Source organism: Struthio camelus, chromosome 21 (genome assembly GCF_040807025.1).
Source record: "Struthio camelus isolate bStrCam1 chromosome 21, bStrCam1.hap1, whole genome shotgun sequence".
In the NCBI taxonomy this organism is placed as follows: Eukaryota; Metazoa; Chordata; class Aves; order Struthioniformes; family Struthionidae; genus Struthio; species Struthio camelus.
The window spans coordinates 128,230-146,971 of record NC_090962.1 but is presented as its reverse complement, the minus strand read 5'-3'; the positions used below and the strand labels follow the sequence as shown (position 1 = coordinate 146,971).

Below are 18,742 nucleotides of genomic sequence, written 5' to 3'. Positions count from 1 at the left end.
AACACAAAACTATATACACCAAACTACCAGATACTTTAGTAAGGAGGAATTAAAATTAGATCTGTGCAATATGAATGATCAAACGTGCCCAGTGTCTTAGTTTTAATTAAACAGAAACTGAATTCAACATTAGTTTCCCTTTTCACATTATTTTTCACTTTAAATTGCCCAGTAAATGCAAATGCACAATTGTATATACTACCCAATAAAGCAAAAACCAAAATGTATCATAAATAAGTATATTTTAACTTTATTAAACTCCAGACATGACAATATTCAAAATACAAAGTGAATTATTTTTAATCAATACTGTACACAATGCAGAAATCAGTGCATTTCTATAGCATGTATTTCACCTTCATTTAGTTTGTACTAAAACAAATAAGAAGTAAGCTTTAAAATAGCTCAAACATCTCATTCAGCAGTTTAAACTGTAAACAGCTTGTTTATTTATGTTAGGAGGAACACATTTATCTTTTGTACCTCCATTAGTGAGCACCTTTTCTCTTGTGCTTATCTGTAAGAGGATAAATGTAATCAAACTGAGCACGAGAAACTCCTAATGTACAAATCTGGCACCTCAATGAATTTTAGTGGATCACTGAGGCAGAATGAGGAAAAAATTAAACAGAAAGAAGCAGCATCTGAAGCAGAGAGATGGGACTGACACTGTTCATGAATGGAATCATGTTTTTCTCATACCCTCCTCCTCCTCCCCTAAAATACTGAATAGAAACCAAAACGCAAGACCAGCTTGTGTTGTGTTTCTGTTTTGAATACAGTCAGAATTTCGCACTCTAGATGAGCATATAATTGTTACTGCCTATTTATTAGCAACTATATAGCTGCTCATATCCTCTGCCACTTTCAGGACACGTTCACCCCTTCCTAGGACCCATCAGGAAAAGAGCAGCAGCAGAGGCTTAGCAGTAGCTGGTCCAAGTCTCTCCTAGGAGAAATGGCAAAATTGAGCCAAGTGTCTCTAACAATTGTAAGAATCCACAAAGCTTAACTCTGTTCCAAGCTACCTCACTAAACATTCTACTAGTGTCCAATTAAGTTGTCAAATAGACTCATCAGTCTAAATACATTTCCAATATGCTTGTCAAGTCTCAAAGTGGATCTCAGATTCTGCAGTTACCTTCTAACCAGGTTGGCATGTCCTAGTGAAAGAAGAGAGTCTTGTTCTCAGCAGCGTTACCGTGCGTAAGAAAATTTGGAAATGCCCGATTAAAAAAAAACTACTGCATTATCTGCTCTGTTGTCAGTTTTACGTGACTCACTATCAAAAAAAAATATAGCTTTGCTTATGTGTTAATCTAGGGTAGCATATAACTGGCCAACTGTGACTGTTATCCCTTGATATGTTTCTATGGAATCTCTGTAGGTTTTCAACTTTACAGACTAAAGCAAGAAAAACAGTCTTAAACATATCCGAGATATGCAGCATAATAGGATTTTACCATCCACTTTACAGTTCTCAGAGGACAAACTGGTCCTACTTCATTATTTGAGAATCTTAAGAACTTTGTAACATGGTAAAGTTCTGCTTCATCCAGAACACCTGAGCTAAGTTGTGCTCCCAGAGACTATGGAGAAACCACGTAAGACAAGTGTTTTCGTTTCAGATGACCAGCTATGTCCATTCTAGCTTTTGAGTCCAGTTTTGTTGGGGCTGAAGTGGCTGTGCAGTCACCAGACCAGGACTGTACCTCTGAGTTAGAGCTAGTTTCTTCTGCTTCTCTGAAGAATTTCTCATACTTGTCCAGATATGGAGGCCTTTCAGGCAGCAGATAGTAGTGTGTTGAACTGGCCTTCTTCCCATTTTCAATAATGGGAAGAATGCAAGGGACCCTGTTGGCAGATCCTTCACTATTTTGTCTCTGTAGAGCTTTGCTGCTGACATACTTAGGATCAGGTGCAAAACTCTGGGTAGGGGGCATAACCCCATTGAGGTATGATGGCAGGCTTTTAGGACTTGGTGTACGGGAATTGCTGTGGGAAAAAGGTTCCCTTGGAGGCACTTTGGGAGGCCTGTCTTCATCGCTGTATGCACTAGAAGCAACTTCTGCTGACCACCTTCTGTAATCTGGTTTGAGAGCCCTTGGAGGTATGGGAACCCTTGGTGGAATCTCTGGTTTATCCTCATCAGAATTTGGAGAAGACCTGTTTAAGTGTCCAGATAGTCTCACCACTGGTTTATTGAGTGATCCAGCAGGCCCTGAATGGGATCTTCGCAAACGTCGATGCAGCTGCTGTGGAGGAGGATAAATATCAGATACATATCCATTCAGATTTTGTGCAGGGTTGGCATCTTCTGGTGTTGGTCCTGCTGGAGCATCAAAATATGCATAATTGATTTGTCCACAGCCCCTAAAGCTCCGCCTGCTTGGGGCACTGGATTTAAAAGGAGGAAGTTCATAATCTTCTAACAAAAAGTCAGTGTCTGAGCTAGTCAGGAATTCCACTTCTTTATCGACCTCGTCTGTAGTAAGATCCTCAGAAATAGGCAGTGGAGGTAACGGCCTGGAGCTGCGGTCATTGGAAGATGCAGATGCAAATTGAAGTGGCCCATTTTTTATGGGCATGTGGGGTGTTTCTGAAGAAACACAGCCCATGGTTAATGAGAGTGTACTAAAGCCAGGAACAAGATGGTCTTCGTATCTTGAAATTGGCTGTTCATTTTTGGGACTTACAGGAGCTGGACTGGACTTCTGAGATGGGACTTGGATGCAACTTTCAGCAAAGCTGTGATCGTTCATGGAAGTATGGTCTGAAGAGTGCCCTAAAAAGGTAAGAAAGTCTTAGAATACGCTTCTAAATATCACTTTGCCACTACATATTCAACTATCTAGTTCCTTCCAATGCAACAGTAAGAATGTCTGCTTAATGATTCCAGAAGCAAAACTTAACTGCACGACTAGAAGAGATCTGTAATAAGCACATGCTTAGTTAGGAGAGCAGGTGATTATGTTATCATTTTAGGTCAGTGCTCCAGTTAACTGTGACATAAAAGTGCTATTTTCCTAAAGAGCTTGTTGTCAGGAGTATAACAGCAACTCAGAAGCTTGTAAGTACAAAGAAAAGTTTTTATTGATCACACATTTGAAATAGTCTGAGTGTTTTTAAAAAGTAGTGTTTTCTTGAAAAGAAATGTTTGCATTCTGTCACCAGAGGGCAGGCTTATATCCAAAATGAGAAAGCCCTTAGTGTCTTAGCAAAGAGGATTCCTTGTCTTCCAAGACATCCCTTACAGTACCTAAATGGATATGTTTTAAAATCTTCATTATACTTACCACTGGATGGTAAATGTTGCTCTGCTGATGAATTCAAATTATATGCCACTGCTATAGGGTCCACATTAAAGAAAGTACTAAAAAAAAAGAAAAAAAAAAGGGGGGGGGGAGGAGAAAATGTTTCACTCTAAATGAACCATAGATCACTACTGATACAAGTAATCTTGACTCTTATCTTATACTTGAAAACGCAATAGATAAATTTTCCCCTCACTTACTTTTCAAATCCACTGTGGCTACCCCAACATGTTTTCAGACTCCCCATGCCTTGGCTAGTGTGAAGAAATCCAGTTTTTAATGGGACTCTCATCTCTTGTGCAGCAACTCCTGCAGTTGACATTGTGTACTGCTCTATGGTAATGTCTCCCAACCTTAGAAAGTCAGTCTTGACAGGCTTCCTGCAGCTTGCATTCCCTTCAAAAAAGAGAAGGGCATAAATATCAGAAATGCAAATATGCTCTCAACTGAAATTTCAGTACTTCAAGGAAGGAATCAACTCTGTTATAATAAGGCTTTCTGTCCCAATACAGGCCAATAGGAAAATTTTAACAAATCAGTTTCATCTCTGATTATAAAACTGAAAAACAAGTTAGATTAAGTTCTTTTACAGAATTAAGCTGAACAGAAATGAGATAAATGTTCTGTAAAACTAGTGATATACAGGAACTGTGCATTAACAAGTTCGGTTCTTGTACATAAACTGCCAGTTATTCAGGCCATCTGTTTATAATTTTTTAGTAGACAAATCTATCTTTAGCTGTTCTTTTTGCCAGTGAGTTTCTAATTTGCAGTGCAGCCAACATAAAATAGCCTAATACAATTTTTAACAACTTAAATAGACTAAAAAATGGCCTTTTCTCAAAAAACAGCTCCAATAGACAAAATTACTGACTGCTTAAATCGGAAGTCCAATCACTCTCCAAGCTCCTTTCATATAACAGTCACTATTATTAATAAGCTGAAGCATAAAGATACTTAGAATCATCCTCAAGTTTTCATCTCGCTATTTACTTCAAGCAAATAAATCTAGCATCTTGAAACACTCTTAAACAGTCTGCTCTATTCAGACTTATTCTGAACGTGCGAACAATGCTTTATCTCACTCGTTTACAGTAGAAAAAAACTGCTGGCAATTGCTTGAAATTCAACAAGCGAGTTGACTCAGTTTTGTTTGGGAAGTTCAGAATACATTCTTTCAGAAAAATCAATGTAAAAACAATAAACGTTCTGCTGAAGGCAAAAGAAATCAAGTCCAAGACTAAGCAAGGATTTCTCTGGGTCTATGCTTCAACTATTTACACAAATACCCTCAACTCAGCAGGTACAATATGGTGTTATATAGCTGTTTTAAAAAACAAAACACTACAGTTTAATTGGTATACTTCTTGAGAATCAAGAATATGACCAGTTTCTAATGCAAAATTTTTTCTCTCTGAAGAAAAATTCCATCTAAAGAAAAGTCAACCAACAACGGGGTAAGCTCCATCACAAGCACACTGTATGCATCAAGAAAACCCCTTGGCAGTATGGTACTGCATGATAATGAGGTACAGAAACAAGAAATAGCTTATGCTTAAAATAATTCTGTTCCAAAATAGGCTACTTCTATGCAGAATATGTTTAATCTTCCTCTTCATTTATGAAGAAAGATTCATTATACCCATTTGCAACACAAGAGGGAGGAGCAGGCTTCTAAGCAGCACTGGAACCAAGTGTCCCAGAATTAATTTGAAATCTAACACCAACATTTGCCTTGTATAAACAAATGTTTAAGCAAGAACTTCTCTGCTATGCTTTTCCAAATGTTGCATTTGGTCCTGTATTGATCTTCCAAACAAACAGCATTGCAAAATAGCTTCTGACTCTATGTATGTCTATAATTTACAAGACCTAATCACATTTTTTTAAAGAGTGCGAAGATGTTCTTAACCATGATTAAGAGTGATTATACTTTTAACAGATGTGTTTTTCTAGTGTGTATTTTAGCCAGTCACGTAAGAATTCTAGACAGGAGGCTATTAGCATTACTAGAACTGAATAAGACCCAATCTAGCATTCTTGCTATTGCAGTACAGCGTTAGTCTTAACCATATTGATTTCAGCCCTCTATTCCAGTAAAGAGTATATATTTCAGGACAAACATTTTAAACTAGCTTAAGCTAGGTAATTTTTGCATCTCACAAAGTCGGAGCCTTCCCAGTAATGGGAATTACAGACTTTCAAAGTAAAATTAAATATAAATATACCAACTGCAGGGAGCAATAACATAGTTCTGACTAGCAAATGAGTTCAAAATCTCCAGTATTCCAATTACAGCAGATTTTTTTCCTTCCAGTTCTTTAAGTCCAGGCAGAACCATTTCCTATGTGGAACAGAAGACTGGAGAAATCCATTTTGTCAAAAAGCTTTAAGCAGCACAATGGAATATAGTACCAATTCTAAAATGGTACTATATGGTTCAGATCATGTTAAAATAATTGGCAAATAAAAACGCCAATCATATCAGCTCACACTATATAGAGCAGTGATGTTCGTGCCTCACAGATCTCTGAATGTCCCTGGACTATTAGTAATTAATGTGTAAAAGAAATGTTGGAGACCGAATTAGTGAACTTGAGCTTCTATGGGACTATGAAGGGGTTTGCACTTCTATTTCAGAATCTTTTGTGGAGTCATATGCAAGGCAGAAGTTGAAAAGACTGATACAGAACACTGATTAGTCAGCAAATGATAGCACTCCACCTCACCTACATACAAGATCTGACAAGACCATAAAGGAGAGACACATTGATTATGATATAAAAAGAAATGAGATTGGGGGCGGGGGGAGGGATGGCATTGCTGTTGTTTGAAAGCACATGTAATGCACTTGCTGTGATAACATCCAGCCCTTGCAGGGCTCGCTAAGAGGCCCAACCTCCATCAGATCCCATGCCAAAACCACTGCTAGTAATTACTATGTCAGCCTCCTGAATGCTGTCTAAATCCTGGCTGATAGTTGCACAATGGTCTCTCTGAAATCCCTCTGGAATGCTAAGCTCAACTCCTGAAGTGGAATTAAATATTTACACACTCTAGGAAAAGGTAATTTTCACTTGTTTCAATCAACACTATTTTTCAAAATAGAGACAAATTTTGCAGTCTTAAAACTTGCTTGCTTCTAACAACAACCCTTTTGTGAAGTCATAGAAGGTGACTTGCCTTGGTGTTTCAATGGGGAGTTATGAATGGACTGAGTTATGAAACTGTCCTCCATGCCATAAGCTAGGAATATGAAGAGGTAAAGTTGCTATATAACTGCATATGTCCTTCACTAATTCAGCTAGTTACTTTCTGAGTCCAGAGAGTTAATGTTTATATTTCAAAACATACATATGCTTTTTTGAACAAACATGAAAAATAAGTGGGAGTCATAACGATATGTAACTGAGGAGTATGAACTCTATATTTTATATAATGTGGTCTTACTAAAGTTGAGCATTACGTATTTCAAGATGTTGCTATTCTCTAGTAATTGGTAGAAATCAATTTGCATAAGTCATGAAAATATAACCCAACAGTTTCCATCTTAACTGTTGGTCCAATCCTGCCTCCTTAAAGATTTAAAGATCTAAACTTATACATAAAAATCAAACTATATCTGCTGAAGAATATGGACACTATGCAATCAGGCAACACTTTGGATCTTTCATGCTTTTCTGCTACTCATCTGCAAAAGTTGTTACTCGCAACGGGTTTCCCAGTTACTCTGCCTGTCTGGCCTAGTTAGGCATGGATTGTGGCACTTAGAAGCACTTTCAGCACTTCCCGAAGATGTTACAGTTTCAGAATTATTCAAAAAACTGAGTTAGTACAAAATAAGACTATAGCTAGTAATTGCTACAGTTATTAGGCTTAAAGACACAAGCCCTGCCATTGAAAGGCTTGAGAGTGCATTATAAAGCTATCAACATCTACTGTAGAGGAAGGTAACTCTGCAAAGGAGAGAATTTGTAAATATTCATGCTTGCCCATATTAACAAATATAAATGACTTTAAATACCTGAGATAATGAGATTGAAGGAAGATTTTGAGGGCCAAATATACCTTTAGACCTAAGCTGATGAGCAAGTTTAGGTTAAATGGTCAAATGTATCCTTAAACGGTAGGGTATCAGCACAGTGAGGAATGTATATGTGAATAATCAGAAAAATCTTGTAAGTGAAAAGAATATTCTGAAATTGAGTTATATGAAACATCACATATAGAGTTTTCATGCTGACAGTTATCACTAAAAACCTGTGTTACAGCAACAGTAATCCTCTCTTTAGAAGTTAAGAAGCATCTGCATCTCTCTTAGCTCACTGTCATCACAGAAAATCTGGTTAGTTTGTTTTGCTCCTTCTTTTTCCTGGATGCTATGCAATATTTGAGGCCAATTAGTGCCATAATATAGCACTTTGGTCTATTGGGCATACCAATATACCAAGCATGTCCTAGAATGTTTCACTTAATGGATGCATATGCAGTGTGCTATAAAGATTTTTGAATGCCTGTGCAAATTTTGGACGTGTTTTATAAAGGCAGCACTCTTGACAAGACAGATTATACACTGCTCATAAGAAATTAAGGAAAAAAAATAAGAAAATTAAAACCAAGACCACCACCTCACTTTTGTGAGAAAGTGTGGCTACCTTAAATCCACAACCTATTTTTGCTCACCTTGCCACCACATATCGTTAATGAATCTCAGAAGCAATTCATAGGAGGAGGGGCACATTTTTGCACTACAAGTCATCCGCCCCAGCTAGCTGTTCCTTATTTGACAATGTGATGTAATTTCCTTTTTTAATGATTATTTTATGTTTAATATAAGTACCCGGGAGAGAGCCACCCCACTTCAAAATTTAAGCCTTTCAGACAGACTTCCAGCTGAACTTTAAAAAGCCTAAATGATCTTAGTGTACTTTCTGGAACTCAAAATAGTTGTCCCCCCAACCCCAAGACCTTGAGTCTCTAGTGGCAATTACATCCCTTAAGTGCTTTGGCTTTGCAACTAGATAAATGCTGAATAAGTGACACCTAGCAAAAACAATCTCAAGGGAAGGTGAATTTAAATCGATTAGTTTTTTAAGGAATCGGGTCTTGTTTACTGAACACCAAAGTTCCACAGTGCAGTACACTGTTCCTCAGAGTCACAAGCTAAAAGTGTGCTCAAATATAGGCCCCAGAAGATTTTTTTTCATTATAGGAATCATTTTTTTTAGGGTTATTATATAAAACTAAGCATGCTTTTATGAGTTTGAGATCTGTTTCTACACATACTGTCAACCAGAAATGGACTACTCTGTTGTAGAAAACTTAAGATAATTGCTTAGGGCAGACAGATTTTTAAAAAGCTGCTCAAAGTATAAGAGGTTGCAAATAAGGTGAATTCTATAGGTGCACCCCAAATGATGATGGGCAGGACTTAAATTTAAATAGCCAAATTAACTGAACAGCAAGCAATGTATCAAGATCATAGGAGAGAGGTATTTCAGAATGTAACGAAAGAGCTGCAGTCCACCAAGGAGTTAAGCTCAGTTAACATCTAGGCTACCATTTTCATGGCCCTACATAGCACCAGGGAGGAACCTGTAAATTGCCAGTAGAAAACTAATAATTAAATAGCAAGAGAATTGCCTTGCCTCTGCTTGTCAGATTTCAGACGCATGCTTAAGGCACGGTACTTCACCCTCCTGAACGTTTTAATGTGAATATAGCCAGCTTACATTCAGGAAATAAAAATTCCTTTACAGCTGACTCTGTCATAACCATAGTGTTAGACTTACTATGATAAGTTTTAATTCTATTTTCCACTATAGAGAAGAGGAACCTTTCCCCTCTAAAATAGTGCCTGAATGTATGCCCTGGAAAAGTTAGTAACCAGTTCTTCAAAAGTTACACCAGAAACCCATCCAGTGAGTGGGCTTTTAGTATCTGTCAGGTAAATACAGCTAAAATGCTAAGGACAGAAAATTAGGTTTGTGCACAAAGTAATAAGGATCAATAGAGCAGTTCAGTATCCTCTTTTAAATTTTTACTAGCTTTTAAATGCAGATTTCTGTCTGGGAATATTCCAGTGGCACAGGAGCTAATGAAGTAACAGTGTATGATACTTATTGAGCATTACCCATGGAATGTCTCGATCCATTTAATACAAACAAACAACCCTCTTCCTCCCAAGGTTTGAACTTTGGTACACGAATGCTGAGAACTGGCAGAAAGGTGCCTTTTAGTATTAAGATGCATCGTTCACTTGTCATTCCAGTATGACAAAGATTCAGGTATCTCCAAGCTGAGCAGAGAGACCCTCCCCCCAGAGCCTCTAGCATCCTCTGGGTGTGTATAAAAACATTAGGTGGTTATCTGTAGATCAAACGTAAAAAAAGGTAGTTTATCACTTGAACAGTAGAGCGAAGGGCCCTTAGCCTGTGCACGAGGGACGCCAAGACCATTCGCGTCTCGAGTCGTTATTCCTGGCTCGCGTTGCGCAATCGGCATGGAGCACGTTCACAGAAAGCATAAACTCGAGAGCTGCGCTGCAAATATTTTAAGGGTACAGTGATGTCTCCAGATTTAAATACGACAGACTGGCTATTTTAGAAAATCAAAGACGAGCCCGTACTGGGGGTTAAGTCGTGAAGAAATGTGTAGTCTAAATTAAGACCTCCTAAATTAGAGCGCACAGCGCAGCCTGTTTACTTAAAGGCTGGCGAGGAGCTGAGCGAGGGGGAGGCGGATGCGGCTTCGGTCCAGGCAGAAGGTGCGCGGCAGCGCGCGCCCGGGCAGCGGGGGAGGCGCAGCGCGGCTCGCAGGTGAGGGCCGGGCTCCCGGCCAGGCACCTTCGCCTGTCGCAGCTCCCGAGGGAGGCGAAGGGTGGAAAACGCGCTCCCCGTCCCGCCCCAGGCCGCGGCCCGGCCCCGCCGCCACCTTCCCCCCCCCCCCCCCCGCCCCTGGGCCGGCTCCGCGCTCCTGGGCCGCTGCGGCGGGGGGGGGGGAGGGGGGCCGCGAGGCCGTCACTCACCGCGAAAGCGTCGCCGCCGCTCCGCATGTCCCCGCGCGGCCGCGGCGCGCCACGCCTGCGCCCAGCCCGCCGCCGCGCCCGCCGACTGCCGCGGCGCCGGCGGGAGGCCGCTCTTATGGCGGGGCGGGGCGGGCCGCGAGGCCGCGCCCCTCCCCCGCTCTGCGCGCGCCTCGCGGAAGGCCTCGAGGGGCGGCGGCGGCCGTGACGGCGGTGGCGGGCGGCCCGAGAGGGCTTCCGGGCGGGCCGGGGGCAGCGCCTGGCGGCCGGCAGCGCTTCCCGCCGCGGGGCCGGGGCCGGGGCCGGGCGGCGGTAAGTCTGCGCGGGGGCGGCCCGCCCGCCCTCCCGCGCCGCGGCTGCCCGCGGAGGGCGTGCGCGGGCCGGGAGGAGCCGCGGGAAGTGGGCTGCTCCCTGGCAGGCAGGGAGCCCTTCCTGTGAGGCACCTGGGCCGCCAACCCGAAGCGGAGGCGGCGTGTGTGCCTGAACAGGTCGTGCGGCAGTCACGCTTCAAGTGCTGCCTTTTTAGGGAGTTCTGTCAGCCTTGCAGAGTCTTTCTGTGGAAACGTGGAGGGAAACAGATGTACTTCCTGGCTTTTTAGGAAGCTGCAGTGCCACCCCCTCGCGCCGAGGCGGTAAAACGGGTGTTGATCAAGAAGCGCCAGAGAGAGGCTTTCCCTCTGGCGGTGACACCGAGGTGGTGTGCCTCGCTGAGCAAACAGCTGATTCACCCGCCTGTCAGGGCTCGCCCCCGCCCCCCCCGCGCGTGCTGTGTCCTGATGACGTCACCTCTGCGCGCATTGGTGCAGCCCCCCAATACATTTGTGTTCTTCCCTTTGCCGCTGGGTCTCTGTTTACCCCGGGGGGGGGGGCAGCTTGCTTTTCCCCCTCTCTTGTGATCACTTCGGGTCCTGTTTGTGATGTCTAGTGAATCTGGCCGACTGCCAGACGCTAACTTGCATGAGCTTCTCCCTAGTTTGTAATTTAATAAACCTTCTGCCTGTGTCGTTGTACTGATCATTTTGGGTAGATAGGTTTTAAGTTGATTCATCCAGCTTCGGAAGTGTTTCTAAGAGAACGCTTTCCCCAGTTATCACTAGAGCCAGGGGAGGTGAAGGCTTTTTTGCCCTTTCGCATTACTTACCTGCTTATCTGTGATCTTCCCAGGTATCTACAGTGCCGCTGCATTTTGGTCCTGGTCATTTAGCCACCAGAGTGCGCTCTCTCGCTCACTTTTTTTGTTCTCTCCCCCCCTTCCACTGAAATAAACTGCTTGTAACTAGGAGATCCAGGAAAGACACTGAAACCTTACACTACCCATCCATTTAGTGTGGTGAGAAGTGCTACCACTTTTTTTTGTGTTCTTCTCTCTGAAGATGGTATGCTTGTCTTTTTTTTTTTTTTAAATGATAGCAGTGGCTTTATTTGAGGAATGATTTGGAGCTAGTTCTTGCCATAAGTCGTGTGGAGTTGAAGTATTTTGCAGTCGCACTGAACATTTGTCCTGCAGTATTACCAAAAGAAAAAAAAATCATTGTTGAAGCAATTGCTACTGTGAACATCCTCTTTCCAAAGCTTTATGTTGAGATAAATCCATCTTCATGTGCAGTGATTTACTGGGAATCTTGAGGTTGATAATCCTACGCGAGTTGTCACAGGCATGTATGTCAGTGTATTTTGGGTCTAGAATTAGCATTCCTGATAGGAAACCATAGTGGCTAGAACAGTAGGGTTCTCAGCTGAAGGAGGCTGTGCAAAGACGATGTGTTGTGAGCATTTATAGGCAATATTGTTTACTGCGGTAGAAACTGTGTGTACCTGTTAGGGTTTTTTTAATCAGTTTTGCTGTACAATGCAGTCATTTCTTTGTTGGATAAAGAAATACCAGTGTGGAACTCTACTACGCCTGGCACCAAGGATAGTCAATGATAGGATTAACAAATTGTGTTCATTATATTTTTTAAACTAGAATAGTTAGAAATATTTCCAAGAAGGAAGAATGTCTGATTTCCTCTCATAGCTGTATTTGTTTTCCTTTTTGCTTTTGTACTAAGTGGTGCATGTCTGCCATTGACCTCTCCTGCCTTCTCTTTTGAGGGTTTCCACCCTCAAAACCTGACCTCTGATTAAAGCCCCCTGTCTGCTCTTGTTCTTAGTGACAGAAAGCTCTACTATTACGTTTGTACTATGAGAACTGCTGTATTGCTGCACAAGTGAATGTGATGTGAGGAAAAAGGGGAAGGAATAAGAAGGAGGATAGATGCATGCATGTGAGAAATAATGAAGAGGTCCTCTAAAATCAGCTGCGCATGTAAGCAGATGAAAAGTAGTGAAAGGAATGTAAGAGGGGATGTCAAAAGAAAGGAGAGCGTATAAGTAAGGTTTTTGTCTTTCTGGCAAATTAGGGCATACCTCATTACGGTGAGGTTCTGCACTGCGTTGTGCTCTGGACACATGTTTTAGAGGGGGTGGCAACTAGTGCTGATGCCTTGCACTGAACTCTACACTCTCAAAGGCTTCTTCCAAATGCTTTGCTGTAGTTGTGTTGCTCTGGGCTGGAAAACTGTAAGTGATTAAATTTTTTTGTGGATGAGCTGCAGATACAGAATGGGTCGTTTTAAATTTAACATCAGGAACTAAATTGTCCATTGGCATGTATGTGGTGAGCAGAAAGTCTGGGGTTTTTTTTGTTGTTGTTTTCTAATTCTAGTATGTCATGTGTACATACTTGCTGATGGTGCTAATAGTCCTAAATATTATTATGAACAAATACAAGGGACAAACTTGTTTTAAAATGCACTTCAGAGTGCTGCCATGACTTTAGTAGGACAAACTCCTACCATGCCCGCTTTGGTGGACCTCCAGGAATAATAGCTTTTTGGCTTTTTAACTCACATGTGCCAGAGAAGCTTTGGTCCCAGAAAAAGTCATTCTGGCTGTCTCTGGAGATGTTACCGTATGTCTGTGTACTTCCATCAGCAGGCCTGCTTTTGCTCTGATAGTTAATTTAAGAGATCACGTGCAAATAGTGACACTGAATTTTTCTGTTACTAAGTGACTCCAAGGCCTACCTTCACTGAAACCCCATTGCCTTAAACTTTGGATCGTTTTACTGAGTAAAGATATTTAGTAATGGTGCCACTTACTGTTGGACCATACTGCAGAAGTAAAACAATATTAAGTGTTGATATCCTTTCTCTTTGATAGTTTTAGTGGGTGATTTGTGCACAAAGGAAATTGAATTATCTGCTGACACTGACACTGTTGTTTCTGTTCCTTCTTTGTAATATGAAGTTATTTTAGGACTCTTAAACTGCCTCACAATTTTTTAGGCATATGTAAATCACTCTTTGCAATTTGATAATTGCCCTAAAAACTTACTTATAAATAATCTTGGACATCCTGGTTGGTTAATACTAGTTAATAACAGGTCCGCTAAAAAGTGGCTTAGGTACTATTACAAGAAGCTTCGAATCTCTACTGTGCCCTGTTTTGGAGATGGATAAAAAATTTGTCTGCAGTTAATAAATAAAATTTCTGAATTTTATGGGGGGGGGGGAGGGAAAGAATAGGACTCCCATTCGTGCTGCAGAGTGGAATCACTGTGATATCGGAACTACATTAATCAGAGTTGTCCTATTTCAAGCTTACTTTGCAGTATATACCTTTTTAATGATCTTGGCTCCCAAGATGCTTCCCATTTTCCAGGTGTTCAACACACACAATTTTCAGTTGCTATTTCTGTTTGTCTTGGGAGGAGAGATTCATAAATGTATGCGCTTGCTGGAGAAGCAAAAGGCAACATCTTTTTAAGAAGGTACAAAATGGCAAAAGTAGAATTTTCTACTGAAACACTAACACTGGAAGTAAAAAAAAAAAAAAGTTTTTAAATATAGAATGTCAGATGAGCTGTTATACATTCATTATGTAGATTATGTATGACTTTTTTGGTGAGCTGACTTCTATAAACAATAACTTTGTTTTGCAGTAGCTGCTGTTGCATATTTCTTAATCCTACTGATTCATGGAAGCTGCTTATGAGCAGGAAGCATGTTTGTCCATCCCCCTCCCCATTTTCAGGTAAGTGTGTCTCAGGTCAGATTACCTAAATGGGAATAAGTAGTTTAGACACTTCTTTCCTACCCTGTTAATGACTAGGAAAGGTAATTGTGCTAAGTCATCAGAGAGGAGAAACTTCTCTGAAGAGAGCTAAACAAAATATTAGTTGGATGATGTGATGGTAGTTTTTGCATCACTAGTTATGCAAATGAGGGTGGCATAGATGCACTTTTAAAGCACTTCCAGAGGTGCTTCTGCAGAGCCGAGACAGTCTCTCACTTTAGCTGTTTCAAATGTAGCCTTTATGGGCCCTTTAGTGAGGGAACGGGTGGGAAAAGCAAACTGGGCAAAAAGCAGTGTAGAAGGTGGTCTATGAATAAGTCTTTCCATCATGGAAAGGTCTGAAATCTGTCATTATTCAACAGATTAAAATTCAGCACATCTGCCTTTGCTTAAATACTGACCTCCAAAAATCAGTTGTCATATCCCTGTTATCTGTTTCCAAAAAATCACAACCTCTACCTCCAGCAGAATCAAGATGCGCACGGTAGAAGTTAAATTGTGTGCGGACGTTATATGGGTTAATTTCATATATCTTATTCAGGTCCTTGTCTTGTGTTCTGCTTTATGATATCTGACAGAGTGGATCTGTGTATGAATATTGAGGTTAAGAAGTTTGTGTAGTGTTCTCTTAGTAAAGTGGTGCATGCATTATAAGAATGTAAACAAAATAACAAATAATAAAAATCGTAATTGCCTGGAGTTTTGAACGTTGTCACTTTGAAGCAAGGGAAGTCAGCTAGAGCATCTTATTGAATTGAGGGAAATCGTAATGTCTACAGAACTCATCAGAATCACTAGTCTCATTGAACTGATGGTAAACCAAAGTGTGTAGTGTAGCGATTGAAAGTTCACGTGCTGGTTCATAAGCTATGTTGCCCAAATTACAAGTAGTTACACTTTACTTTTCTATTCTTGCTGTGCAGGAGCATATTGTACAGTTTGGAGTACTGTGGGGTATAGAAAGACGTGCAGTTGTGCAAGGAAGGGGCAGAGACAATGAATTTGAGAGTAGCACGTATCTGTAGGTCAGCAGTGCAGACTCTTGGATTATAATGGCAACAATAGGCTACTGTGCAGACCTGATGCTGAAATTCAGGCTTATACAGGGCCCATTACTCAGGCTCTGTATGAATTCACCCTAATACAAGACTTTAAAGCAATTAGATAACTTTAATTCACCTCTTAAGTCATCTGCAGAAACTGATAGAGATAGCAAATCTTATGCTTCAGGCATATGGAAGTGGTTTGTGATGCAAACATACTATCTAAAGTGGAAGTACTGAATGGCTTTTGTGAGCTCTCATCTGTGTACCTTGATTGCATCTCTGTCTGGATGCTGCAGATGCCAGAAGTTTTACATGGGTTCAAAAAGTAGGCACAGAGAGACTGATGAAAGACAAATGCATTAAAGCTGTAGAGAAAGTGCCTTATATCAGACGGCTGGGAGTTAGGAAAGGATATATGGCCCTCTGCTCTAAACATCTGGGTTTTTTTTCCATGCTAGAGGAAAAATCAGGTTAGATGGACCTTGGATTTGAGCCAGTATGGCTGTTCTTAGGATATGCCTGTATTTTGCTCTTCCTTTCATGTTTCAGTCAGACTCTTCCATCATTTTCTGCCTGTAAAACTGAGTACAGAGTGATTTAATTCTGCTCATAAGATTCAGCTCAAGTCCCTTGCTAAACACATGTGTCCTGAGTCCTTCCAGGAAAGGACTGTGCTGTTCTTTAATTTTGGAGCCAGTTAGAAGGGGACAACATTAGGAGAAAGCTACAAAATTGTTTTAGTGTCAGGATTCGCTGTGGCTGTAAATGAGGAACGTATGCTTGTTTCACTGGTCAGATTTATGTGAATGCAGTTACACGAGGCAGGTATAGGGCAGAATGAGCATGTTGCATTTCTAGTCTAGCCAGAAGACCCACAAAAGGGAGGAAACTCATGGGTCAGTAAAGGAGGGCTAAATTAGAGGTTAGCGTATGCAAGTGTCTAGACAGCAAATACAGACATACAGCAGAAGTCAGTCTGTCAGGGAGTGGAGAGTCTAGATTAAAAAGCCATTTCAAAGGCATGCTGCCTGGATGGGGTAATCATGTGCTCAGACTTTTTCTGCACATAAACATAAGCTGAGTGAGGGAAGAGAGATCAAAAAAGGACACAAAGATTGACACAGATTCTGTAACAGCCTAGACCGGAATGGAACTTGATAAATTAAAAATAGCTTCTTGTTCACACTTGTGTTTCCCAGAAATGGCCACAGCTGCATCTATTTTTTTTACCATCCATTCTGTAATATTTGAATGCTTCACAGGAATGTTACATTTATACTGCCAGTGTAGACATTTTGTACAGCACTCCCAGGCTGAGTTCATTCTTGATTTTAGGCAGGTAAGCTGGTCATCAGAAAGCCTAGCTTCGTGACTGTAATACCCTGGTGGAATACCATACTTCCTGGAATTTACTTCAGCAGAGGATGCTTTTAGGGCGGTGTTGAGAGTCTTGCTAATGAAGGATGTTAGCAGCAGCAGTAGAAACAGCGGAGCGGACTCAAATCTTTGTTTAACTGCCCTGTTGCTTCTCATCTCCCTCTTTGTAGACCGGAGAGCTTGCTGTCAGCTGATCAGTTCAGCGTGTGTGTTTTTATGCCCTTTAGGCATAGCATTTCGCTGAAGTGTGGTGTTTTGCTTAATGACAGTTTGGGGGAAGTTCCTGGAGTCTACCCACCTGTAGTGTTAGGGGCTGTATCATAGCTGAAGTTCCCTTTCATCCGTTCAGAACACATGTTGTGTTCTGCTGCCTTGTTCTATCGTCTTTGTTCTACCTTTTCTATTTCACTATTTCTTTTTCAGTGTGCTTTTTCTGCCATGATGATCTCACTGCATACATATATGCCTTCCTTGCATGTACTCTAAAACCATGAACCTAGAACCATGGGATGTATTCACACTGTATTTTGCAGGTAGACATATGCTTGTGGTGACTGCTGCAAAACAACTTGAAGCTGTATGAGTAGTGACATAGCGCTTAGCTTGAGCTATTTATGCCGTGCCTTGCAAATTGCCTTTGCTAAATGGCCAAAGTGAGCTTGCATCTGAAAGCTGGAAAACATTGTGCAGATATAACTGTAGTGTTTCTTATCTTTGAGGTGTCCACTGTTTTGCTCCTTATAAAGAGTGTTTCTGATACAGGAGCCTCTGAACTGGTACTTGCACAAGTTTAAGTTTATTAATTAGAGGTCTATCAAAGTCACCAAGATAAGGGGTATGAATTAGGTCTGACTGTCAGTGGAAAGAGGCAGTCCCAGGCGATCTGATGCACTGCAGCATGTGGTGCTGAGAGTATATGTCCATTGAGTTCATCTTCAGGCCTAACACATTGCATTGCCCACTTTGAGATGAACGGATTGCGGTGGCCAAATCCATGTTTGTCAAGATAGAGCAGGAGCTCTTGGGAATAGCAAAATATTTTCAGCACCTGTAGCTGTTGCGTAGTTTGTATTGGCAAGTCTGAACGTCCTCAGTCTTGCAGAGTCTTCACAGTTGGGTAGCAGACTTGATTGAGATTGGGAAGAACAGTACTAGTCAGTTCTTTGCTTCCTCTTTGCCTTGCCTGTGGCGTGCTCTATCATTTTTACCTATTAAACATGATACTATGGCCTGCTCTTTTGCTAAAAAACATTTATTTATAGATCGATGGGCATGGCTGATGATCTGTACAAAATAAATACTAAGTAAAGCTGCCTAGAAGTATACCATGCCACTGAAAAATAATCCAGGGAAGCTTGGAGTGCCTTATTTACCAGCTGTGTTTTTAGGAGCTCTTTGAAAGCAGAGGAAGGAGATTTGATAATTTTTTCAAGATTTGAGTGTGCAACAGTGTGAGAATAGGCCAGCCTTTGGTCAGCCAAGGTGGTAAGAGTAGATCAAGCAGGAAGAAGAGTTTGATGGGAGTAAAGATCAGCTGGTTCTCATTCTGAGTCAGTAATTTCAGTTGAAAAGTTACACACACACACACACACTTGTATACATATAAATGGTACTTGGAAAACAGTTCAAGTGTATCATTGTAGAAATTAATAGTTCGGTTACTTGGCTCCCGAAGAGTAGAAAGTTAATTGTATTCATATTTGAGATTCTGCCTAAAGAAGGAATGGGAAAGGTACACAACAGTCTGCTTACCATTTTTATTTGGAGATGTGTGTTTGTGTTTTTATTACTAATCCTTTGCTATAGACATCCCCATCAAAGTGAGTCTATGCTCTTGGACTTGGTTCTGTTTCTTGTCATGT

General features: G+C 41.2%; 2 protein-coding genes across 25 annotated transcripts in view; one reads left to right on the top strand and one right to left on the bottom strand.

Annotated features, from left to right (window-relative positions):
• Window positions 1-225: 225 nt before the first annotated feature.
• On the bottom strand, window positions 226-10,433 carry ERRFI1 (ERBB receptor feedback inhibitor 1). The gene is made up of 4 exons (XM_068915912.1): window positions 10,342-10,433; window positions 3,515-3,710; window positions 3,297-3,373; window positions 226-2,785 (listed from the first exon to the last, which is right to left on the bottom strand). The coding sequence occupies exons 2-4, from the start codon at window positions 3,634-3,636 to the stop codon at window positions 1,590-1,592; spliced, it is 1,395 nt and encodes a 464-aa protein (XP_068772013.1). The 5' UTR covers window positions 3,637-3,710; window positions 10,342-10,433; the 3' UTR covers window positions 226-1,589.
• SLC45A1 (solute carrier family 45 member 1) overlaps window positions 2,724-18,742 on the top strand; it is an 80,310-nt gene continuing 64,291 nt past the window's right edge. For 19 of the 24 annotated variants that reach the window (XR_011135759.1, XM_068915894.1, XM_068915886.1 and 16 more), the window contains exon 1: window positions 14,324-14,415. Coding sequence is in view for 2 of the 24 variants with exons in the window: in XM_068915897.1 (XP_068771998.1) it covers window positions 14,386-14,415 (30 nt within the window). In the remaining 22 variants the exon portion in view is untranslated. Of the gene's footprint in view, window positions 2,794-10,546; window positions 10,651-14,323; window positions 14,416-18,742 lie in introns of those variants that run through there. The other 5 variants (XM_068915897.1, XM_068915896.1, XM_068915883.1 and 2 more) reach the window with 5 other exon arrangements.